Below are 25,262 nucleotides of genomic sequence, written 5' to 3' on the forward strand. Positions count from 1 at the left end.
GCACCAAGAATGATCCCAAGGCTTTAAAAGAATCAGTGTCGCAGCCATTTCTTTTTGGCCTGTAGGTTCCTCCGGTCCAAAGGCACAGAAATGGCCACTGGACTCCTCTGCCGCTCCACAGTTCCTTCAGGACTTACGGCGACCCTCACAGGTATCCCGTCCTGTGCTGCGCTCTGAGGGACACGCTCCCTGTGTCGAAGGGGCGCACGTCTGGTCTCGGAGACACACACAGTGTGACCACTGCGGCCATCGCATAAAGGATGCTCTGGGGCTGAGAAGGACAGGGTCGGAGGAGTCTTTACGCGGAGACACCTAAGTGGGGTCTCCCGGAAGAACAGGTGTTTGCTGGCGTGGTATGAGGTGGGCAAAGTGAATGAGGGCGGAGGTAAAGGACTAGGAAAGGCAATAAAACGACTTAAGAAATAAGAAAGAGGTTTGTCAAGCGGCTGCAACACCGGGAGTGTGAGCGCAGGCATCATGATGCCCCAGACTGGGCAGCGCGTGGAGGCCGTACTGGAGTTTGGATTTATCTCCCAGCCCACGCGGGAGAGACACAATACGGCCCCAACTCACAGGTCAGATCCAGGGAAGGCAGCCGAAAAGCCTCGGGCTGGAGCTGAGCGAGGGGGTGCGCCCAGTTAGGAACTTCGAAGTCCCTGTAACCGAAACCCCGGGAAGCGGCGGCTTTGGGCAAAACCATTCTCCGGAGGTGGAGAGGGGAGAGAAGGCCAGCACTCGGAGCCCAAGTCCGTTGAACCAGCTGGAACGTCCACTCGTCTCTTCTCCTCGCTCTTTTCTTACTTTTGCGCTCTGTTCCGCCCCATTAGCTCGCCTCCTGCGCGCCCACCAGTGCCGGGCACCACCAGTTGCTCCTCGGCCGCCCCCTCCCGCGCGTGGTACGGCCCGGCGGGCGCGCGTCCAGGCACAGGTTATAAAGGCCCTGCTGCGGCAGCCGACTGCGGACTCAAGATGCGCCCGAAAGAGTTGGGGCAGGGTTCAGCCGGCGACTGGCCGGGACCCGGCGTTCCGGCAGCAGTCACCCCAGCTCCTCCGCCCGCAGCCAATCCCGCTCCAGAGCCCTCCGTCGAGCCTGAACCCGCCCCTGTGCAGGTACCGGCGGCAGGACCGGTAGCAGGATCCGGATCCGCAACCATCTCGGGACCCTCAGCGGGAGCTCGCCCGGCCTCCAAGGCTGGATCGGAGGCAGGAGCCCAGCGCGCGTCCGCATTCTTGGCAGTCCAGGGGAATGCCCAGTCCGTGCCCAACAACTCGGACGCGCCGTGGACTCGCTTCATATTCCAAGGTCCATTTGGGCCCCGGGCCGCTGGCTTGGGGACTGGAAAGGCAGCGGGCATCTGGAAGACGCCGGCTGCCTACATCGGCCGGCGGCCTGGGGTGTCGGGCCCCGAGCGTGCCGCCTTTATTCGGGAGCTGGAGGAAGGTAAACTGGGTCCCCGGGCCCCCGGAGCAGGTGGGACTAGGGCAGCAGCAGGGAGGAGGGTGCCCCGTCGGGTCCGGGCGCCGGGTCCCCTCTGGCACTCAGTCCCACCCCTCCGCCCACCCTTGCGAAGTCATGGTCTGCGGCGCCTCTCCGGTCCCCTTTTCCCCACCTCCTTCTCTCCTTCTCTCGTTCCCTATTTCCGTCGGTGGGTAGGATCCCCGGGGCTCGTGCTCGCCTGCCCCCCTCTTCACGCCTGTTGCTGCAGCAGATCTGCGCACTCTCAGTGCCCCCCTCCCGAGGCTACCGCAGTGCCAGGAGAGGGGCGGGGGGCTGCGGGAGGGCGCTGCCCCGTGCGCTCTGAGCCTGCGCTGGTCCGCCGCGCCAGCGACGGGGAGGTGGGTGGGCAGAGCGGAGGTTTTGCCAACCTCTTGGCTGCTGGGGTCAAGATCGGGCTTCCCCCCCCCCCCCAAAAAAATCTTGGGGGTGGGCGGAGCCTCAGACAGATGCTGCCTCTCCTCTTCCCTCCCACCTGCTCCTCGGTCGCTGGAGCGCTCCTGATTGGGTCTAGAGGCTCAAGTGGCCCCTACCCCAGTGCTGGAGAAGTCTCCTCCTCCTCTCCTCACGCAACAGGTGCAGGGTGGGTGACTGCGTCTGTTTTTATGACCCGTGAGGCTCCAGTGAGCTGGCCAAGGCTGCCCTCTGGGTAAGGGGTGATGAGTCAGTTGGCGCTGTACTTCCACTAGCTGCCTCTATTCTCCTAGGTTCCAGGAACTGTAGGACTGGGATATCCTTACCTCTCGCAGGCCCCTCCAGAAAAAACAGTCAATCAAACAAACAAGAGTCCAGTTGGCCCTGGGAGCAGGGAAGGGAGTGCTGATTACTGGGGGTATGGAGAGGATATTGGGGGCAGAAAGGGAACTCAGTCTTCTCCCTTGTTGCTGACCCTTGCTGTTGAGGGCAGGAAACAGTAGGGTGGCAGGTAGCATATGCCCCCTTTTTCCTGATGTGGCTTCCCGCTTTCTGTTGCAGCACTGTGTCCTGACCTACACCCACCAGTCAAGAAGATCACCCAAGAAGATGTCAAAGTGATGTTAAGTTTGCTAGAGGAGGTGTGTGCTGCCTTTCCTACCCGGGACAGCCCCAGCTGTAGCCAGGCTCCCGTTTTAATTATGTCTGTAGGGGTAGGAGTGTTCTTGCCTGAATACCTCTCTGGGGGCCGAGCTGGAGGTCCCTCTTATGGAAGGCAGGTAGATGTGGGATGTCCAGGCTGGAAGAGCTCTTAGCACCATCCGGTCTGATCTCTTTTTCCGTAGGGGGAAACTGAGTCAGGTCCCACAGTGGGTTCATGGCAGGCTCTTGTCTAGTACCTTGGAGAACTAGGGGATGGAGAGGGTCTCCAGTAGTGGCCTAGCTTTCCTCTGACCGCTAGCTTCTCCCATCTGTCTGGGAGATCCCAGAAACCAGGAACATATTCCCCATGGATGGGGGTCCCTCTGCAGAGAGAGCGGGACCTGAACACGGCAGCTCGCATTGGCCAGTCCCTGGTGAAACAGAACAGTGTTCTGATGGAGGAGAACAGCAAGCTGGAAGCCATGCTGGGCTCGGCCAGGGAGGAGGTACCTGGGTGGGGAGGGCAGGGGGAGGCGTATCTCAGGCCTGCCTCCATCCCACTGTGCTGGGATCTGTGCCTGCCCCCGCCCATACCCCGACCCAGGGCTCCTCTTCCTCCTGCCAGATTTTACGTCTCAGACACCAGGTGAACCTGCGGGATGACCTCCTTCAGCTTTACTCAGACTCTGATGATGGTGAGGAGGAGGAGGAGGAGGAAGAAGAGGAGGAAGAAGAAGAAGAGGAGGACGAGGGGGAGGAAGAAGAAGAGCAGGGGCATGATGATCCCTACGAAGCCTCAGACCCGTGAGTGTTCTGCCTTTTTTTTTTTTTTTTTTTTTTAATTTTTGCTGTGTCACGCGGCTTGCGAGATCTCATTTCCCCAACCAGGGATTGAACCTGGGCCACGGCAGTGAAAGTGCCAAATGCTAACCACTGGACCACGAGGGAATTCCCCACAAGTGTCCTGCCTTTGCACCTGGGCGGCCCCTTCTCTGAGCCTCAGTTTCCTTGTTTGCAAACAGGGACACCATGTACCTGCCACTGGGGTTGCTGGAGCTAATTGAGACTACCGCAGTCAGCCTGGGGTGGGGGAGCCCTGGGTGGGCTGGGAACTGGGTCCCCCGAGCCCCTGCACCCCGACTCCCATCACTCCCTCCCCTAGGACTCCTCTGACAGAGTCAGAGTCACACCGCTGCCCGCAGCTGGAGGCCCTGCAGGAGCAGCTGCGGCTGCTGGAGGAGGAGAATGAGCAGCTTCGAGAGGAGGTGAGGATGGGGGAAGAGGGCGTGCCCGTGGGCAGGGGGTGTTGACTCCCCTGCCCCTTCCTGTCTCCCTCCCTGCAGGTCTCTCAATTCGATGACCTTGAGGAGGAGGAGCAGATGTTCATCCTGGATTGTGTGGAGCGGTTTTGTACGTGAACTTGTAGCGCGGGGTAGGGGGCTGTCCAGAGGAGCAGAGAGAAGAACCTGGGATTTGGAGTCTGGAGACTTGAGTTCATGTCACAGCTCTGACACCTCCTAGCTGTGTTAGCTTGGACAAGTTCCTTAACCTCTCTGAAACTTCATCTTTAGAATGAGCGTTAATAATCTTGGCCCTGCTGACCTCTCCAGGGGTTACAGCTGAGGAAGTGCTTTGTGCAAACTGCAAAGAGCTGTACAGATGCCATGGGGCTCCGCTAAGCCTGTCTCCTTTTGTTATTTGAGAAGGGGGAGGGAGGGGGCTGGGAGCGAGGAATGGAGGGAGCCATGAACTGCCAGAGACCAGGCCCCCACCCTCCCTCCTCAGGCACTGCATGATTAGGCAGAGGCTGTGCCTGGCACTGTGTGGTCATGGAGATGCGTGAGGCACAGCGTTTGTCCCTGAGGAGCTCAGGCCTAGCTGGGCAGATGCATACTCAAGGTGGCAACAGCTGAACTCGTGCTGTTCCGCTCACCCCAAATCTGGCCTGCCTTCCCCTTGGGTTCCCTGAATGGCCCCCCTGGTCCCAGGCCCCCGGAGTAAAAGCCAGTCCCCACATTCTGTTGCTTCTATGTCCTAGGAAAGGCTCACGTCTCTTTCCTTTTCCCACCCCAGCTGCCTCTAGCCCAGGCCACCTCTTACCTGGTCTCTCTGCCTCCACTCCTACCCTTCCAGGCCCTTCTGCACACAGCGCAAAGGAGTTTTCTAAAACCAAATCTATGTCACTCCCCTGCCTAAAATACCCAAATAACTCCCCATTGGCCAAAGGATAAACCCCACCCTCCCTGCCCCAGCCCTAGTGATCTGGGCCCTGCCCACTGCCCCAGCCACTCCCTCCTGGTGTCCTCTGGGCCTCTCCACACCCTGCCTGGGCCCTGTCTTCCCTTCTGCTGGGCGAGCCCCACTTCCCCGAGGGGGTCCTAGCATCTCAGACCTTGCCAGCCTGGCCTGGGTGCGGCAGCTGTGACCCCCAACGCACCCTTTACACTTGCTGCAGCCTAGTTCATAATACGCACTATTGTGATTTCTTTTTCCCTCAGTCTCCACACTGGTCTTGAGCTCAATGTGGGCTGGGGCCAGGTCTTGCTGACTGCTTGTCCAAGACCCTGCTCTGTGTCAGTCAATAAATGTTTATTGAAAAGAAGACCCAAGTGAGGGATGCTAAGCCCTGTGGAACCTGGGGGACTTGGTGCGAGCTGAGGGGTGCAGGTGGACAGAGGCATCTGGGAGACTGACGGCCCGGGGAACCAGGACTGACCTCTCCCCACTCCTCCCCAGCGGAGGCCAGCCAGCAGATGGCCGAGCTGTCGGAGGTGCTGGCACTCAGGATGGAGAACTATGAACAGCAGCAGAGGGAGGTTGCCCAGCTGCGGGCCCAGGTCATGAAGCTGCAGCGGTGCTGCCGGTCGGTGCGTCGGGGTGTGTGCGGGGCTCCTTGCTCCTGTCGTGGCCCCATGGGACCCACACCTCCTTCTCCCTGCCCCCACCGCATGGAGCTCAGAGGCCCAAGGCCCCTCTCTGTGTCAGAGTCAGTGTTGGAGGAGACATCAGAGAGCGCCTCATCCTGTCCCCTCGTCCCAAGTTGGGGACCGAGCCCAAAGAGAGACACAGGGTGTTCCAGGAAACAGACCACGTGACTCCCCACGTTCTTTGGCCTTATTCCATGTGACTTCTTTTTTAAAGAGCTGCCAAAGACTCACTGATGAGCCTGGGAAGACTTGCCAGAACAGGGTGTGCACGGGAGTGGGGAGGTCTGGGGTGAGGTTCACTGGTCTTGGGTCCTTCCAGTATGGGGCTGAGGCTGAGAAGTTGCAGCAGCAGCTGGCTTCGGAGAAAGAAATCCAGATGCAGCTCCAGGATGAGGTGAGGCCCCCCTGGGGTCCTGGCCCAACGTGGGGGACCTGGGACCCTTGGGCGGCTGCCTGACTCTCCTGAGAGGACAAGCTCCTTGCAGCAGGGACTGGGTCTGTCCTCTCCATACCCTCAGGCTCTGGCACAGGGCCTGGCAGGTGGCAGTTCATTTGGGGTCTGAGTGGAGTGGAGTCCGGGGATCACCCTGCATATCATTATGGGGGTCTAGAGTCTGGGCCTCTTGCCTCTTTGCCCAGGCTTCCCGCCCCCTGGGGAGAGAGTGGGCAAGGCGTCTGGGCTGGGTGTGCCTGGGTCCCAGCAGAGCCTGGGGGCGGGTTCCCAGCTGCAGGACCTACGGGAGAAGTACTCTGAGTGTGGGAGCATGCTGATTGAGGCCCAGGAGGAGGTGAAGACCCTCCGCCAGCAAGCCCCAGCGTCCACTGGCTCTGTCACCCACTACACGTACACTGTACCTCTGGTGAGGCCCCCTGGCTGCCTGCCTTTTACCTCTGTGTGCTCTGTGTCTATCCGCAGTCTTTCCTGTGCCTGGAGGTACGGGTGGGGGGTTCTGTGGGGATCTTCTGGTAGTGTCCCCCCTCTCCACCATAGGAGGCACTTCCTGATTTCCAGGAGACCCTGGCTGAGGAGCTCAGAATGTCTATAAGGAGGATTATCTCAGACCCTGTGTTTTTTATGGAAAGGTGCACTCTGGGCCCCAGACCTTTGCCTGCCCTGCACTCACTCTTGCCTACCTGGTAGGCAGCAGCCTTTCTGGTAGTGGGAGGGGTTCCCCCCCTCCCGCCCCCTCCAGCTCTGACCTCCCTCCCCCCTCCCCCCCTCCCCCCCTCCCCCCTTCCCCCCTTCCCCCCTTCCCCCCTGTGGTGCCCCTCCTCCTGCCTCATTGGTCCTCGACCCCTTCCACTCAACACACCTTTCCTCTGTGCACATGTTCTGCGTGCATCATTTCTCCCTGGGATTTTTCTGCATGATGGGGTCCCAGGGATTTCACACTTTCAGCTTCCTGTTGCCTCGGGACAGTGAAGACCCTTTTCTATGTTGAAGGAATTATGAAGTGACTCCAGAGGAGACCTCAGATCTGGGGTATGCTGACCAGGGGCTCCCCCTTCACCTGCCCTCACCTTTTTTTTTTAAATTTTATTTTTTTTGGCTGCATTGGGTCTTTGTTGCTGTGCAGGCTTTCTCTCATTGTGGCGAGCGCGGGTACTCTTCATTGCGGTGCGCGGGCTTCTCATTGCAGTGGCTTCTCTTGTTGCGGAGCTTGGGCTCTAGGAACGCGGGCTTCAGTAGTTGTGGCTCGCGGGCTCTAGAGTGTAGGCTCAGTAGTTGTGGCACATGGGCTTAGTTGCTCTGCGGCATGTGGGATCTTAGTTCCCCGACCAGGGCTTGAACCTGTGTCCCGTGCATTGGCAGGCGGATTCTTAACCACTGCGCCACCAGGGAAGTCCCCACCTGCCCTCACCTTTCAGCAGCCAGACAACCCCCTGCAGCTGGTTCTGTGACCCTACAATCCTGGAGAAGCCCCTGCTCTCGGGCCGGCTGGGCTAAGAGTTGTTCTGGGAAGGAGCTGCCCCCTTTGCCTTCAAATCTTGCCCCATAGGTGGCCGTCTGATTTGAGGCTTCTCCAAGTGGGGGGCTGAAGCCTTCCCTTCACCTGACCAGGGGCTGAGAGGCGAATGGGCACTGGCCTAGGAGCTGGGAACAACTGGGACTGAGTCCCAGCTTGATCCCTTTACTGGCTGTGTGTCCTTGGGCAAGTCACTTGACCTGTCTGGGCCTTACTAAAATGGATTTGTTCCTATGGCAACTAGATGTGGGATGGGTTGTGAACGTTAAGTAACGAAGGAGGGGGGCAGAGGGGATGTTATTCCTGCTGGTCTGTTCTGTGCAGCAGGGTGGGGTTACTGGGGGAAGGCGGGGCCTATGCAGTGTTGGTGACCATTCTTCTTTCTACCAGGGTCATGGGCTGGGTGTTTGAAGCCTTGAGGCTGGTACCCAGCTGCCCTCTCCCCTGGCTGGGACAGAAGTGGGGAGTAACCATCAGGGTCTGTGTGCAGACCGGGGCAGAGAGCAGGAGCCCCAGTGGCTGGAGATGTCCTGGGGGAGTGAAGAGGGGTGGCTCTGGCTTTGGGGGGTTAGGGAAAGACTTTCCTGTCTCCCTGCCCAGATATGAGCTGCACCACAGTGAGGATCGAGAGCAGGAGCAGGGGCTCGAGGCAGAGGAGGGGCTGATGTCGGCTGAGCATTTCGTGCCTGCGGAGGAGCTGGGGGCCACAGAAGAGGCGCTGCCAGCTGAGGAGGGGGTGACGGAAGAGGCAGAGCTGGTGTCTGAGGAGGCTGAGGCCTGGGAAGAGGTGGAGCTGGAGCTGGATGAGGCAACGCAGATGAATGTGGTCACGTCAGCCCTGGAGGCCAAAGGCTTGGGCCCCTCGCACCTGGACATGAAGTATGTCCTCCAGCAACTGGCCAACTGGCAGGACGCCCATTACAGGCAGCAGCTGAGGCAGAAGATGCTCCAGAAAGGTGAGTGCTCCCGTGGGGGCCTCCCTCCGGCCAGCCGGACAAGCTGCAGATCGTCAAGCCGATGAAAGGTGAGGGTAGGTGAGCCCCCCAAACGCTCACTTACCCCAGCCCGGCCCCACCCAGTGTGCTGATTTGCATGGACTTTGCATATCATTTACATAGGCACCTCAGGTCCCCCTCAGTGGGAACTGTGGCCCGAATGCTTATTTACGTGGAGTTTGCATAGGATTCCAGATCTTCACCCTTTTTGCTCCTGGGGCTGGGCTGGGGGTCAGGGCACGGACTGTAGCCCCTCACTGCGTCTCAGCTTCCTGTCTCTGCCCGCTCCCTTCCCGTGTCCCCCACCCCCACCTCCCCCATCCCCAAGGCTCCCCAACCCTGCAGCAGTGGCAGCAGCAGGCCAAAACAAACATGGGGGGCGGGATCGTGGAGGAGCAGCTGGGGGTGCCAACCCAGGACTTTCGGAGACTGGAGGAGGAAAGGGCCAATCACCCTCCCAGGGCCTGGGAGGAAGAGCGGCCTTCTGGGGCCACCCAGGCCATTGGGACGAAAGCCTCTGCCAGCAAGGGCCACAGTCGGACCAGTCCCCTGGGTGAGTCTGAAGGTGAGCTAGGGTCTCCTACAGGGTGATGGGGGGCGGTTAACGTCTCCTCTCCCCAGCTGGAAGCCCCAAAGGTTGGGGAGTAACACCTGCTGAGTACAGGCCTTGTGCTAGGCCGTGAGAGCCCTGCCTTGAGGAGCTCATGGAGATATCAAAGGTGATTTAGTGATGCGAATTATCTTCTTTAATCCTCACACCCCTGTAGGTACGTATTATCCCCATTTGGAGAGGAAACGGAGGTTCAGAGAGCAAAATAATTTGTTCAAGGCCACTGAACCCGTTTTCTTCACTGCTATGCCATAACAACTTCCCCGACCCATCCCCCCCTCCCCTCTAACCCTGTCCTGGTGCCTTCTTGGCCTTCTGGGTGAGCTGTGAAGTTTATAAACTGTTGGCAGCCTCACCATTATATCTGATCTGCCCTGACTCTGATGGTCACTGCTGGGTGGCCTCATCGGGGTCGCCATGTAAGGTTGTGCAGGTTGTAAACTGAATGGTGACCTCTATGGCCGGGCAGTGGACAACCTTCATAACTCTCAACGGTGGCTGTCTCTTTCTGATATAGCTGACCAGGCCTCGCCCCTGCCTGCTGCCCAGGCCAGACCTGTGATCCTCAGGCCCCCAGTTCACGTCCACCCCCTTCTCTTCCAGGCTTTGCTGTTTCCCAGCAGCCTGCAGAGGCCCCACAGACAGGCTGAGGCCCCTCCTTCCGCTGCCTGGCCAAGCCCCACCCTCCCCAGACCTCCCTTCCCTGGCTCAGAAACCGGACCCCCGATCTGTCACCAGGCCACCCGCTGTCCTGATGAACCTGGGCCAGAACTTGAGGGCCCAAGCCTTGACCCTCTTCTGGGACAGGCTGAAGGAACCCCGGCCCTCGTTCTGCAGCTGGTGCAAAAGCTGTGGCTGCTGGGCCTGGATCACTTGGTGGCCCCAGGGGCGTAAGAAGCCCAGGGGGTGTGAGAAGCCCAGGGGGAGGCCCACCAGCTACCAGACTCCGCTCTGAGCTGGGGCAGGGCTCAGGCCCGGGGTGTAGGAAGTTGTTTTGAGCACCTTGCTCACTGCATGCCCCTCACCCCTTGACCCCCAAATCAAAGGTGGCTTCCCAGTCCTTGGTGACTTTTAGGGACCTGGTCGTCTGTCCCGGTTCTTGGCTCTTTCTTCTCAGTCCCTAATTGCTGTGTGTAACCAGAAGCATCTGTCTGTGTGGGCGAGGACTCCCTCTGCCCGGGATGGGGGTGCAGGGCTCGCTCCCCTCGCCTCCCCTCCCCACCTCCCCGCCTGTGGCCTGTGAGTGTCCACGCTCCCTCCCAAGGCCCTGTCACTCCCCACCACGTCCTCTCCTCAGTGCCCCTTGTTTCCTTGTTCTAGATGTTTCGCCCTTTCCCACCCCTTACTCATAAACACCTGGAGTCGGGGGCGCAGGACCCCCGTCGGTATCTGCCCACCTCCCCGCTGTGCTTCTCACGCTCCTGTTGCTTGTCAGCCCGTGTACGTGCCGGTGCAGGAAATAAAGGACCTGTGCGCTACCTGGCCCAGCCTCTGCTGTCTTTCTCAGGGAGTCCACATGTGTGTGTGTGCATGGTGTGCGTGTGCATGTGCACTTTGGTGGGGCAAAGCTGTGGAGAGAGGATGGGCTCCAGTAGTGAATTATGTGCCAGGGGCTTTGATTAAATACATAATCATTTCAACAACCCCTGGGGGGGGGGGTGGGTGATCTGATAAATGGTCGTCAGGTGATGAAACTGACACCTAGGCAGGTGAAGTGACCCTCCCAAGAGTGGAACAGCTGGTTGTGGAGCTGGGATTTGAACCCAAGCCCTCAGGCCTCCAGAGCCCATGCTTGGGCAGGCCCCCTTCCCTGATCCTTTCTGTTCCTGGGATCCTGACTCAGTGCCTGGCTGCAAAGGGTAAAGCAGGAATGAAGTCACCACTGTCTTAGGTAGAGGTCCCCCAGAACAGCATGTGAAAACAAGTCGTTTATTCCGTTAAATGAGGCTGTTGGACTGACTCTCGCCAAGGCAGGATTCTCAAACATGCAGGCAGACAGGGACAGAAAACAGTATGAGATCAGAGGGTCCCTGAACTTTTGTTATGAGTCTGGCTTGATATGTTCAATTTCCAGGCTAGAGTTTATCATTTTGGAAAATAAGAGCTCAATTCTCGGAGCGGTTTAGTCACCTTCTAATTCTTGGTGTTTCCAGAGCATTGATGATAAAGATTTCAATCATGAAAAAAAAAAAAAAAAACCCAAGTAGTTTATTTAGAAGATGATCCCAGGAAGCACTCTTGGTGGGGGAGTGGGGAATTGAGAACAGAAGGAAGCTAACGAAAGGGAGTTTTAGGCAACAGAGGCTCAGTCCTACTGGGGAACCCTGGGAGGGAGTGTAGCCCGTTGCAACTCAAAGTGTGGTCTGTGGACCAGCATCATTAACATCTCCCGGGAGTTTATCAGAAATGCAGAATCTCAGGTCCCACCCAACACCTATATTGTCGGAATCTGCATGTTGACAAGGTCCCCAGGACCTTGACCTTCAGTGCATATTGAAGTCGGAGATGCACCGATCTAGAACCCATTTCAGTTACCCCATCCAAGGGGCGAGGAAGCTGGGGCAGGCATCCTCCAAGTTTCGTTTGTCATTGGCTGAGGTCTGCTCCTGGGGGTATTAACTCACTGGTGCTCTGGCCTCTCCACACATATGCTGGGGAAAAGCCCCCTGGCAGGACTAACTGTGCTTGTCACAGACCATGGTCAGCGTGTGCTAGAATGGTGAGTGCCGAGGATGCGGGCAGGTCACTGACAGTCTGCTACAGTTCACCCTTTGTGCCACTCAGATGCACTCAAGCCCCATGTGGAGTTCACTCTGGCCTGGCATTGCTTCTTTAAGATGGCGGCTGGTCACAGTATCTTAGAAAGAAGAATTACACCTGGAGGATGAATGGTATAAGCTGTGGTCCTCAGCTGCAATTGGTCCTGAATCCCTAGATGAGATTTCTCATCTCCTTCCTCTACCACCCATCCTATATTCCCCTCTTCCTTGGTCAGCACTTCAGCTGGTCCAGGTTGCTTTCCTGGTGAAGTAACCTAGATCTTCATTCCTGAGAGGTCTGAACACTTGGTCATCGGCCCTGGTCAGGCTATTGTTACTGCAACTGCCTGTTTATGGTTATCGCCAGGCAGGAAGTCCCAAGACGCACCTCAGTGAATCCCCCTGAGTTCCAGACCCCGAATACTCCTTCCTGCCCCCATTATGAGGCAGTGATCCTAGCCCCTCATGTTAATCAGAATCAGTAACCCCTGCTAATAATTGACCTTTCTTTGCCTGATGGTCTAATGACATGAACCAAAAATGGCCAGGCAGCCCCTATAACTTTATTTCTTTCTTTTTCTTTCTTTCTTTTTTTTTGTTTTTTTGCTTTTTTTGTTTTTGGCTGCACCATGTGGCTTGCAAAATCTTAGTTCCCTGACTAGGGATCGAAACTGGGCCCCCTCTAGTGGAAGCACAGGGTCCTAACCACTGGATCACCAGGGAATGCGCAAGCCCTTATAACTTTAGATTTAGGAGAATCTTTACTGTTTTCCCTGGTGGAAGCATCTTTCCCCAGGAACCAGGATTTCTAGTCCAGGAGTGTCTAGAATCGTGGGGACAGGAAGTACAAATTTCTGAGGTGGGCCACTGGCAGTGATGGTCATAGGGACCACTTCCACTCTCCCCCTAGGTTCCCGGACCCGCGTGTTCTGGCTGTCAGGGACAAAGCACTGTTTGAGAACCTCTGGCTCAAAGTATATCCTGCACCCCACCCTCCAGGGTGCATCCCCAAGTTAGTGCCTTAGCTGCGCCTTTAATTCCAACATTCTTTTAGGCCTGCGGTCTCTGGGTCACATGGTGTCTGAGAGGACAAGTGGATCCCATGGTCACGTGCTCATTGCTGCACCTCCTTCACTATAAAGCAGGTCCCTTGTCTGAGGTCATGTTTTTTTACTTTTTAATTTTTTTTTTAACTTAACATCTTTATTGGAGTATAATTGCTTTACAATGTTGTGTTAGTTTCTGCTGTATAACAATGAATCAGCTATGTATATACATATATCCCCATATCCCCTCCATCTTGCATCTCCCTCCCACCCTCCCTATCCCACCCCTCCGGGTGGACGCAAAACACCAAAGCACCGAGCTGATCTCCCTGTGCTATGCAGCTGCTTCCCACTAGCTATTTTACATTTGGTAGTGTATGTATGTCAGTGCTACTCTCTCACTTCATCCCAGCTTCCCCTTCCCCCTCCCTGTGTCCTCAAGTCCATTCTCTGTGTCTGCGTCTTTATTCTTGTCCTGCCCCTAGGTTCATCAGAACCATTTTTTTTTTTTTTTTAGATTCCATGTATATGTGTTAGCATACGGTATTTGTCTTTCTCTTTCTGACTTACTTCATTCTGTTTGACAGACTCTAGGTCCATCCACCTCACTACAAATAACTCAATTTCGTTTCTTTTTATGGCTGAGTAATATTCCATTGTATATGTGTGCCACATCTTCTTTATCCATTCATCTGTCGATGGACACTTAGGTTGCTTCCATGACCTGGCTATTGTAAATAGAGCTGCAATGAACATTGTGGTACATGTCTCTTTTTGAATTATGGTTTTCTCAGCATATACGCCCAGTAGTGGGATTGCTGGGCCGTATGGTAGTTCTATTTGTAGTTTTTTAAGGAACCTCCATACTGTTCTCCATAGTGGCTGTATCAATCTACATTCCCACCAACAGTGCAAGAGGGTTCCCTCTTCTCCACACCCTCTCCAGCATTTCTTGTTTGTAGATTTTTGGATGATGGCCATTCTGACCCGTGTGAGGTGATATGAGGTCATGTTTTATGGGATCCTGTGATGGCATGTCACACACTGTGCGTCCTTAGATGCTCCGTGGCCCTGTAGCGCTGGGGGAGGCACTGCGGGCAGAAGGGAAAGCCTACCTTCAGAACGTGAACCACTCCCCGCCAGGATGGTTCAGTGCCCCTTCTAGGGTGGAGGGTGTCTGATGGAATCAATTTACCAAGTGGCTTGCTGGTCCCCTAAGGGCATGGTCCCATAGCCAGGGCTCAGAAACGGCCTCTGCTGCTCACAAGTCAGATGTGCAGCAGAGGTAGCAGCTGGATTGACTCTCGGTTCCATGCCTGACCTCTGTCTCTGGCACCATGGTCGCTTTATTCACGGGCCTGTAGTGCAAGTAGGGAGTGGCCAAAGACTGCATCTAGCTGACCTCCATTGGGTGAGACATCCTGACCACCTGGTCATTTCAGTGGATGCTCTCGGGTGGGCACTGATGTATGCCTTTCTCTGCCTTTTCTCTGTATGCCAACCTGCCTTTCTCTGATTGGTTTATTTATATTTTTATACCATTATATTTTGGTAGCCCTTAGAAGTGCATAAAATCTAATAAGCTAAAAATGAAAGCAGAGAGAAATCAAATCAAAGGGATTAATGATAATTTATTTTTCTTTTTGCTTTGCCAAGTCGATGAAATTGCCCTGTTAAAGTGGCATGAAAATCATTGCTATATTAATGGAGGCAGCCAAAGGAAATTTTACATGAGTGTTCCGTAGTTAAGTAGATAGGAGAATTTACCTGCCCATTCTCCCTTCTCAAATCCTATCTTTTCTGTCTTGGAATCTATTGATGATATAGCACAGTTTACACTCAAATGTTTGTTGCTGTTAGTATAATGTCAGTATTAATATGCAAGCATTGCTTTTCTAGCAAATGAGGAAATGTATTTTAAAACTTGAGAAGTTTAAAAAGAATTTAGGCAATGTATTGCTTTCCCCGGTCTGGGTTAGGGCAGAACCAGAAATTACATTAGGCTAGTCGGTCTGATATAGATGCAGGGAAAATTAAGATGCACTATTTGATGGGTAGGCATAATCCATACAGAGCAGGGAATTTTAAGTATAAAGGGAACAGGCAACAGCATAAGCAAATGCATAAAAATTGAAAAACACATTATACATTTAAATTATTGTGAATGAAAATGTGATGTGAGACATGAAGGTCCACAGGCCCTGTGCCACCCTCCATAGATCTATCTACTTGCCTCTTTCCCAGATGTCTTCATCTCGGAATTTCTAGTCTTTCTCTTGCACGTCCCCTGACCGATCTGCTGCTGCCCAGAGGTCTGTGTGTGTTCTTCCCTCAAACCGCTTCTCCCTCCACGCCAAGTGGATGCCCAGGTCCAGAACGTGAAGCTCTACCCACCTGAAAGACAGCCCTTCACCACCGTCTTCCAGGGCCGCCCAGAGTGAGCCGTGGTTCAGCAGCAGTTCATTTTCAGTTTTTACCAGCTTATCAAGTCTACCCCCTCGTGAACCAGGCCTGAATTTTTCCTGCTGTATGAGCTGGCCATAGGGAACCTCCAGTGAGGCTATAGGGGTAAGCCGAGGAAGAGGCACTGGTGCAGTAGACGTAGGTGGCCTGGGGGTGTGGGTGACTGACTAACTTGTTTGTGCCCTCTGGCCTTCCTCAGGCCCAATCTCAAATGTACCATTTCATCCTAAACTGAATCACTGCTTGGCCCATCCAACCTTATGACGTGGTGAGTCTGAAAACACCCAGCTCATGATGGGCAACTCTGATTGCATAGTAACTTAATGTCCAGTGGTCAAGTGCTCATTCCCTACTAGGGCCCAGTAGCATGCTGGGAGCGGCTTTTTTAACAGTAAATAATTCTCTTCTGTAGATAGCATGCCCTTGACTCTAGAACAGGGGTCAGCAAACTATGACCCATGGGCCAAATCTGGCCTGTCACATGTTTTTGTTTGGCCTGCAAGCTAAGAATGTTTTTTTGTTTGTTTTTTTAAAAAATAAATTTATTTATTTATTTTTTGGCTGTGTTGGGTCTTCGTTGCTGTGCGCGGGCTTTCTCTAGTTGCGGTGAGCGGGGGCTACTCTTCATTGGGGTGTGCGAGCTTCTCATTGTCGTGGCTTCTCTTGTTGTGGAACATGGGCTCTAGCCGCGTGGGCTTCAGTAGTTGTGGCATGTGGGCTCAGTAGTTGTGGCTTGCAGGCTCAGTAGTTGTGGCTTGTGGGCTCTAGAGCGCAGGCTCAGTAGTTGTGGCATATGGACTTAGTTGCTCCGCAGCATGTGGGAACTTCCTGGACCAGGGATCGAACCTGTGTCCCCTGTATTGGCAGGCGGATTCTTAACCACTGTGCCACCAAGGAAGCCCTAAGAATGTTTTTCATAGTTTAAATGGTTACACTTTAAATGGTTATTTGTGTACCTATGCAATGTCCTTGATTTTGCCTCTTGGCCTGCAAAGCCTAAAATATTTTCGGTCTGGTCCTTTAAAAAAAAGTTTGCCAGCCCTAGGGGTATGCACTGCAGTTCTCTTATTGGGACTTCCCAGAGACTTCACATGAAATTCTTGTCCAACACAGATATTTCTAGCACTGTGGGATCTGTAGCATCACAATTACTGAGATTCTTCTTTTAAAATTTTTATTTTATATTGGAGTATATTTGATTAACAATGTTGTGTTAGTTTTAGGTGTACAGCAAAGTGATTCAGTTATACATGTGCATGTATCTATTATTTTTCAAATTCTTTTCCCGTTTGTTGCAGAGTATTGAGCAGAGTTCCTTGTGCTATACAGTAGGTCCTTCACAATTACTGAGATTCTTATCCGTAGTGAATTAGGATGGGATCCAGGTGGATGAGGGTGCATTGGCTTATCAATTGCTTCAGCACTTAAGAGATAAGAGCAATGATTATTATGACTGTGGAGTTGCTTGGCTATTGTTAATCATCAGAGAATCTCTAAAGGAGGAATATGTTAGGCTCAGGTCAGCCAACCATTGACTCAGGACATAGTATGAAAGTCAAATGGCCTCCATTGCAACAAAGGGAAGATTGCATTGGAAATCAGGACCAAGACCTGATGGTATGAGTGCAGAGCAACAAAGGAGGCTGAAAGCAGAACTCCAGAGGTCTCCTCTGCTGAAGTCCTAGAATGAAAGGAATGGGACCATGACACCCATGGGTGGAACATTTGAGGAGATGCCCTTAAGAATCTTGAACTCCCAACCCTCCTACACTGTTGGTGGGAATGTAAATTGGTGCAGCCACTATGGAAAGCAGTATGGAGGGTCCTTTAAAAGCTAAAAATAGAGTTGCCGTATGACCCAGCAATCTCACTCCTGGGCATATATCTGGGCAAAACTCTAATTTGAAAAGATACATGCACCCTTATGTTCATAGCAGCACTATTTACAATAGCCAAGACATGGAAGCAACCTAAATGTCCATTGACAGATGAATGGATAAAGAAGATGTGGTACATATATACAGTGGAATACTACCCAGCCATAAAAAGAATGAAATAATGTCATTTGTAGCAACATGGATGGACCTAGAGATTATCATACTAAGTGAAGGAAGTCAGACAGAGAAAGACAAGTACCAAAAGATATCACTTACATGTGGAATCTAAAATATGACACAGGGACTTCCCTGGTGGCGCAGTGGTTAAGAATCTGCCTGCCAATGTAGGGGACACGGGTTCGAGCCCTGGTCCGGGAAGATCCCACATGCCGCAGAGCAACTAAGCTCGTGTGCCACAACTACTGAGCCTACTAACTTGTTTGTGAAGCTCTACCCACCTGAAAGACTGAGAGCCCGCAAGCCACAACTACTGAAGCCTGTGCGCCTAGAGCCCGTGCTCTGCAACAAGAGAAGCCACCGCAATGAGAAGCCCGCGCACCGCAACGAAGAGTAGCCCCTGCTCACTGCAACTAGAGAAAGCCTGCGCGCAGCAATGAAGACCCAACACAGCCAAAAATTAATTAATTAATTAAGAAAAAAATGACACAAACCTGTCTACAAAACAGAAACAGACTCACAGACATAGAAAACAAATTTATGGGGAATTCCCAGTGGTTAGGACTCAGCGCTTTCACTGCCGTGACCCGGGTTTGATCCCTGGCTGGGGAATTAGGATCCTGCAAGCCTCGCGTCCCAAGGCCAAAACAAACAAACAAACAAACAAATAAATAAATCCCCTACCCCATTTAAAAAAGAAAAGAAAAGAAAAACTTATGGTTATCAAAGGGGAAAGGGGATGGGATAAATTAGGAGTTTGGGATTAGCAGATACACACTATTACATATAAAATAGATAAACAAGGGCCTACTGTAAAGCACAGGGAACTATATTCAATATCCTGTAATAAACCATAATGGAAAATAATATGAAAAAGAATATGTATACATATGTATAACAATCATTTTGCTGTACACCAGAAGCTAACACAAGGTTGTCAATCAACTACACTTCAATTTAAAAAAAAAAGTGAAAGAATCTTGAACTCCCGGTTTCTGGGAATCCTCTGGGCTGGAAGAAGGGCCTCTACCTTGCCAGAGGGGAGCAGCTTCCCTTTACCTGGAGGCTGCAAAGACCTCCTTGAGGCAGATGCCTCCTGAAATGATGCTTCTCAAGATTTTCCCCTGCCACCCTTAGGCGTTTCTAAACCACAAGCTAACGTCAGGTCTTAGCATGTGGAGAAGTACTGCTCCAGATAAGAGAAGAGAGGGATTATTCATCGCCAAATGCTGCAGAAGCTGAATGACCTGGATAATATGTACCAGCAGGGACCAGGACGACAAATATAGGAGTGGATTTTTGAGGCTGGTAGACCCAGGAGGGTGAGCTGGAGAATGGTAGAATGACTGGCTAGGGGAGAGTTTATTTTATTTTATTTTGACCATGCCGCCCGGCTTGCGGGATCTTAGCTCCCCGACCAGGGATTGAACCCGGGCTCTCGGCAGTGAAAATGTGGAGTCCTAACCACTGGACAGCCAGGGAATTCCCAGGGGAGAGTTTATTGATATGGGAGACAAGGTTGCTTACTCTCCTATGACTCGGGATTTAATTTCCTGGCAAAGACACCTGAAGCCAAATGCCTCGCTGGCAATGACTCCTTGAAGCTCAGACAAAACAACAGTATACAGCAATTGAATCGAAGATGTCTGAATTGCCTCAGCAGAGTATTGAGGAAGGAGACAAAAGGCTCAGAGAGGCAGGCTTGCTAGAATGGAATTGTGATGTAAGATGAGAGAATCCACAGGTGACAGTGATGCTTCGGGTGTTATCAGCACCCCTCTTAGCACAGCAATGGGGTCTGGCTGGTGCAGGACCAAATCTCAGAATCCCATCATGGGGGTCTTACTTCCTATAACCCCTTCTAGTACCCACTGTCTTAGGATGAGTTCCCCCAGATGCAGACTTGGAGATAGGGATTTGAATGCAAGTAGTTTATTTGGGTGGTGATCACAAGAAACATCCGTAGCAGGCTAAGGATGTGAGACAGGGAAGGGAAGGGAGCCAATAAAGGATATCGTTGAGCAGGTCACTGCTGTGGGTAACTAGGGCTCAGTGCTACTGGGGACCTCTGGGAGACAGAGCAGCATACACCTCAGAGTTACCCCACCCCAGGGGTGAGGGAGCTGGGGTATTTATTCTCCAACTCTAATCTGTCGTTGACTGACAGATGCTTCCGGAGGTACTAACTCCCCAGAATTTCCAGCCTGCCTTGCATTCTGAAAGCCCTCAGGTGGAGTGTAGCCGGTGCCTGTGGTAGTATGCTGTGACAGGCACAGGAACAGTAAAGGAACACGAGTGAAACGCCAAGTGTGTGTGCCGGCCACGCGCCTATCCATTTGATATGTTTTAAATTATTTATTTATTTAATTCATTTTTGGCTGCATTGGGTCTTTGCTGCAGCACGCGGGACCCCTTGCTGCGGCGCTCGGGCCTCTCTCTAGTTGTGGCGTGTGGATTTTCTCTTCCCTAGTTGTGGTGCGCGGATTTTTCTCTTCTCTAGTTGTGGCGCAGGTTCCAGAGCGCGTGGGCTCTGTAGTTTGTGACACGCAGGGCTCTCTCGTTGAGGCACACGAGCTCAGTAGCACGTGGGCTTAGTTGCTCTGCGGTATGTGGGATCCTAGTTTCCTGACCAGGGATCACACCTGCATCCCCCACATTATAAGGCTGATTCTTTACCACTGGACCACCAGGGAAGTCCCCTGTTTGATAAATATTTGTGGGGTATCTCCTGTTCTTGGCACTAGGGATACAGCAGGGAAGAAGGACACGTGGTCCCCACCCATACAGAGTTTCCCTTCTAACTGGGGAGGCAGACAATAAACTGGCAAACAGAACAACTATAGACTGTGAAATGCGCTCTGCAGACAGTACTATGCTGTGTGATTAAAGACTATTGGGGGCTTTGTGTGCGGAGCAGAAAAGGCAGGTCTCTCAGGAAGAGGCCTTTCAACCAAGACCCAAGAGAAAAAGCGGAGCCGGCCAGGAAATGCATTCCACGCACAGGGAACAGCAAGGACAAAGGTTCAGAGCAGGAAAGAGCATGGTGCGCTTGAGTGGCAGGAAGGAAGAGGAAGGAAGAAGGAATCTGGCACCCATGAGGGGGAAGAGGACAACAGGGCTACGTCTTAGGGCTATGGCAAGGAGCCCACGTTGGGTTTTTTTTGTTTGTTTGTTTGTTTTGTTTTTTTGGCCGGGCCACGCGGCATGCAGGGATCTTAGTTCCCCAATCAGTGATCCAACCCGTGCTCCCTGCAGGGGAAGCGTGGAGTCTTAACCACTGGACCACCAGGGAAGTCCCCAGGAGCTTAGGTTTTATTCTAAGTGCAACGGAAAGCACTGGGGGGTTGACTCTGGAGTGGCATGATTGATTTCTCTTTTAGAAGGCTCACTCTGGTTGCGATAACACCATCTATTCTCCCATCCACACTGTAGAGTCTTGTTCAACGTTAAGCTCTGGGGACACCCAGGAGACTTAGCCAGTATCCCTGCCCCTAGGGGAGTGCTCAACCCTCCTCCCTGTCTCAACTCTGCTGCAACCCCCATTCCCTGCCCCATGACACTTGACACAATGTGATTCATTGGAAACTAGTTTATTTTGATATGTGTTCCATGGGGCTGGGCTGGGCAGGGCTGGGCTGGGAGGTGGCTGGGCTCTCAAGCTTGGTTCTAGGGACGTAGGTCCCCTTCCTCGGCACTGCGGCGACCGAAGTCCATCCATCCATATGCTTCTTCTTCTTCTTCCACCCATGGTCCCTGCTTCTTGGACAGGTCTGAGGGTCAGAGGTGGGAGAGGAGGTGAGGATGCGGGAAGGACGCCTAGCCTCTGGAGACTGAGGCCACGGCCAGCCTGGGGGGACCTTGGCTAAACCAGGCTGGACGAGGCAAGTAGGGACAGTTGTCACCAGCTCCTACCTGCTACCAAGTGTGAGGGATCCTGGAGCCCCAGCTGCCTTCGGTGGTGAGAGGCTGGGCCCAGCCGGTCCAGCCCACGTGGCTCCTGGCCCCTATTGGCCCCTGGATCCAAGGGTGCATCTTGCAGGTGGGAGTGGGGCTTCCAAGAAGCTTCAGAGAAGGCGGCCAGAGCCAGCACCACGATCAGCACATACACACACAGTCGCTGCATCTTGTCTGCAAAGGAGAGAGGGGTTGAGCTTAAAGGTGGGGCTGTCCAGGCACCCAGAGGCAGGGCCAGGACCCTCCCTGCTGACGGGTCTGCAATTCTGCGTGGGGTTGTGGTCTGTTCCTCCAGGTCCTGCCAGCTCCTCCCCTAACTCCCAACCTCAAGCCTTGCCCTTTTGCTCCTTACCTACCCTAGTTACAGTGACTGCTTCTCTCGGAGGAATTTAAAACCCAGAACAATGGTTTCCAAACTGTTCTGAAGAATTTGAGGCCACGTGAGCAGTTCTGTAATGCTTAAGTCTTGCAACTGAAAGTGAACTTTTAAATAGTAATAGGAACGGGATGTACACACTCAGCTGCTTACGTCTCTCTTTGCAGCCAACCAGCACATTCACTGTGTAGTGGGGTCACCCTGTTTTTGTGCAGCCTTCGGAGGGAAGGTTCTCCTGCTGTTTTCACTTAACTGAGGACTATCCTCTGATTATAATCTAGCACTTAAAAAAAAAAAACCAAACTGAAACTGTCACCATTTGCAGCTATGTGTTAAGGTGAACCAAGTTTGGGGAAACCAGAATACAGAAATAAAACGGACACTCAAACAAATCTAAAATTTATCAGAAGTAAATAATAAAAATGTTGCCTTCGGAGAACACATTTGTATTAATAAAATACTGGTTTCATCTGTTTTCTCTGTTAGATTTCTTTTGGAAGAGAAAGGGTTCTGTTGCTAAAGAAACAAACCTGAAAAATCAGTGATCTAGAGCGACGTTGTCCAATATGGTAGTCACCAGCCACGTGTGGCTCTTTACATTTAAATTAATAAAAATTAAAAATTCCTGGGACTTCCCTGGCGGTCCAGTGGTTAAGACTCCGTGCTTCCTCTGCAGGGGGCACGGGTTCAATCCCTGGTCCGGGAGCTAAGATCCCACATGCTGGGTGGCCACACACACACACAAAAATTCCTCTCCTGCACAAGCCACGCTTTTAGTGCACATGTGGCTGGCGGATACCGTATTGGACAGTGAGGCTGTGGAATGTTACCATCAACATGGAAAGTTCCATGAGACAGTGCTGGTCTAGGAAAGAGCTTGAGATGGGTCTAGGAGCTGTGGGTTCCAGTTCCAACCCTGCCCAATTTGTGTGACTTTGGGCAAGTCACATCTCTCTCTGGGCCTCAGTTTTCTCCCCCGAGAGATGGGAGAATAGCCTTCGTCCTCACCCCGCAGGGCTGGGGTGAGCATGGAGTCAGAGGGTCAGGGAAGGGCCCTGGTTGAGGCAGCAGGGCAGCTCGAAGGCAAAGGTTGGGATGCCAGGGTGGGTCCTAGAGCTGAGACCTAAGCCAGCTAAGGGCTAAGGGAAGGCTCCCAGCCCTGGAGACACTGAGGTGTGAGCCTGCTAACTGGATGAGGGCAGGGGTCCCGTTAACCCTCCTCCCAGCTTCTCCCCTCCCTCCCTGGGTGCTCTCACCTGCAGAGTTGGGAGATGCGTGACGCTGCTGTTGGCCTGGCGCCTCAGTTCTCTGCTCTGCTGGGCGCTCCAGCCTGACTTATAAACCCTCAAGGGCCCTCCCAAGCCCTCCTCCCCCAGGAGGCCAGGCTCCCCACTGCAGAGGAAGAAGGATGGGCCCAGGTACCTCAGCCCCGCCCCACCTGGTCATTTAGTCAGCCGTCCAGATGTGGGGGAAGGGAAGGCGAGTTGAACTTCACAGCGAGGGGCAGGAGCAGAGTGGGGGCAGTTCTTCAGCTGGGCATATCAGGTGGGAGATGGGCTCCCTGGGCTCAGGACAGAGCCCCCTGCCATGTCCTTGGGGTCAGAAGCCTGGTGATCATCCCTTGGACCACATCCCAGTTGGATGGACCGAGTGACCTTAGATTCAGAGGAAGCATGTTTCCCGATGTGTTCGTGTTTGAAGAGCAGGGAGTGTGTGAACGTGGAGTGATGTATTGATCCCCTGTCCCCTCTGCTGGGCTCTGCAAACAGGACGTGTCATAGTTATCAGGAGCAATGGGCCGTGGGCTGATGGCCCCGCTCTCTCTACCTGGTGGCTGTGTCCCGGTGGCCTCTGAAGCCCCTTCACCTCCCTTACCTGGAAAACCCTGAGCGTCCCCCTTCTGATGCTTTTGATGCCCTCTGCTCTGGGCTGGGTTTAGCTTGGGGTTCCCCATCATCTCTCGGGTCTGTCCCTCCTCCCCCACCCCTTGCATCCCCCATCAGAGCCAATTTCTTGAGGTTCCTGAACTTCCAGTCTCCCTCATTTTGTTTTCAAAGCAAGACAGTAATCTGCACTTTTCAATATCGAAATACATCTTTAAATGGTTAGCAAAGAGACTAAAGCGTTTGCCCGAATGTACCAGAAAACCAAAGGGTGCGTTCGGTCAACTTATTTGATAAACTGCTGCATCGACCTGGTTTGGGTGGATATAACTAGCTCTAGGCTGTGTTTGGTTTTTCCATGGTTGGGGCTAGAGATTTAGCTATTGTTCATGCGTCATCAGGGCCCCTCCTTGTCTGGGGGAGTTTTGATGCCCCTGGGTATCATAAGGGGCCGTGGTACCCACGCTCACAGCCAGACTTGCTGAAAATGAACAGGTGATGAAAGAAGCAGGCTGTGAAGTGTCCATGGCAACCAGTGGCCAAACGTTCTGATAAATAACCACTCACATCCGGAGCAGGACTCAGTGACTCAGTAGACGAAATAAATGAAAATGACAAAAACGGGGCAGGCATTGTTGATAATTAATTGAATCACAGAATCTCAGAGATGGAAGGAACTTTGAGGGGGCTTGGGAGAAAAGGTGGGATGGGGAGCAGCTCTGCTCACACGCTAGGGGAATAGAGGCGTTTGCGTTGCTGTGGTAACAGGAAATTATAAGCTTACAGCAGAGCCCTGGCTGTATAGGGCCCAAAATGTGATTTCTGCTGAGGAGGGGGTTATGCTCCTTTGGCTGTTCTTCTGCAGGCTGGTTGCTGGTGGGGTGGTCACTGCACAAAATAGAAGCAGGTACTCCCATGCAATAGGTGATGGTGGAAGGCGGCTGCTGCTGGTGGGTGTTGGCAGGCCTGCGGGGGGGCTCACAGTCACAGAAACTGCATGTTCTCCTTACAAGGGGAGCTTGTCCGATGGCAAAGGGAAGGGTTTCCTGGCTCTGTCCTTTTCCGGTTTTGGGCAGATGGCTGTTTTATCCCCCCAGGAAATGAAGGAAGTAACTTGGAGAGGAGTCTTGAAGATGATGTACATAAAGCACAGTTGCCCAGAATATCGTGGGCATCTAATTTGTTTGCATCTTCTCCCCTTAGCCTCTCTGGGTCTCAGTTAGCCTCATCTGTGAAATGGGAATCACTCATTCCTACCTCACAGGGCTGTGGTGAAGGGGGAATGTGACAAGATCTATGCACATGTTTTGCATACACGGTGGAGCTTCTCCCACCCCCACCACCCCCACCACCCCAACCAAGGATTAAGGAACGCAGTTCCCTAAAAAGCATTGTCTGTGAATCCAAGGTTTTCCCTCCTGCTGGCCTGACACCTGCCCTGAGTTGCTATTGAAAGGGGTGGCAGGGATGGTGGCTGTGGAGGCTGGGCTTCTCAGAGGCCGGCACCTACTGGTGTGCAGAGGGTTTTGGAATTGATGAGGCCAAGGTGGAATCCTGGTTCCAATGCTTTGACTAGCTGAGTTACCAGAAAATCCAGTTTCTGGGTGTACCAAGTTGAAGAGCAGATCCCTGGGGCCCAGCCCCCTCCTGCTGCCTGTGGACCCTGCCCCTGTCTTC

The 25,262-nt window shown here is 53.2% G+C and overlaps 2 protein-coding genes across 3 annotated transcripts; one reads left to right on the top strand and one right to left on the bottom strand.

Annotated features, from left to right (window-relative positions):
* Positions 1-969: 969 nt before the first annotated feature.
* Positions 970-10,522, top strand: HAP1 (huntingtin associated protein 1). 2 transcript variants are annotated; one of them, XM_057535341.1, is made up of 14 exons: positions 970-1,441; positions 2,471-2,550; positions 2,941-3,057; positions 3,177-3,355; positions 3,714-3,816; positions 3,895-3,961; positions 5,288-5,418; positions 5,798-5,872; positions 6,204-6,338; positions 6,470-6,561; positions 6,923-6,961; positions 8,046-8,401; positions 8,769-9,005; positions 9,117-10,522. In XM_057535341.1, exons 1-14 carry the CDS (start codon positions 970-972, stop codon positions 9,161-9,163), a joined length of 2,130 nt encoding a protein of 709 aa, XP_057391324.1. In that variant the 3' UTR covers positions 9,164-10,522. The 2 variants fall into 2 exon arrangements, with proteins under 2 accessions (XP_057391324.1, XP_057391325.1); XM_057535342.1 differs by having other exon boundaries at positions 9,654-10,522.
* A 10,516-nt stretch (positions 10,523-21,038) lies between these two features.
* GAST (gastrin) lies at positions 21,039-21,495 on the bottom strand. The gene is made up of 2 exons (XM_007177831.1): positions 21,285-21,495; positions 21,039-21,142 (listed from the first exon to the last, which is right to left on the bottom strand). Exons 1-2 carry the CDS (start codon positions 21,493-21,495, stop codon positions 21,039-21,041), a joined length of 315 nt encoding a protein of 104 aa, XP_007177893.1.
* Between the last annotated feature and the right edge of the window lie 3,767 nt (positions 21,496-25,262).

The sequence above is a fragment of the Balaenoptera acutorostrata genome, chromosome 20 (assembly GCF_949987535.1).
Source record: "Balaenoptera acutorostrata chromosome 20, mBalAcu1.1, whole genome shotgun sequence".
NCBI classification, from domain to species: domain Eukaryota; kingdom Metazoa; phylum Chordata; class Mammalia; order Artiodactyla; family Balaenopteridae; genus Balaenoptera; species Balaenoptera acutorostrata.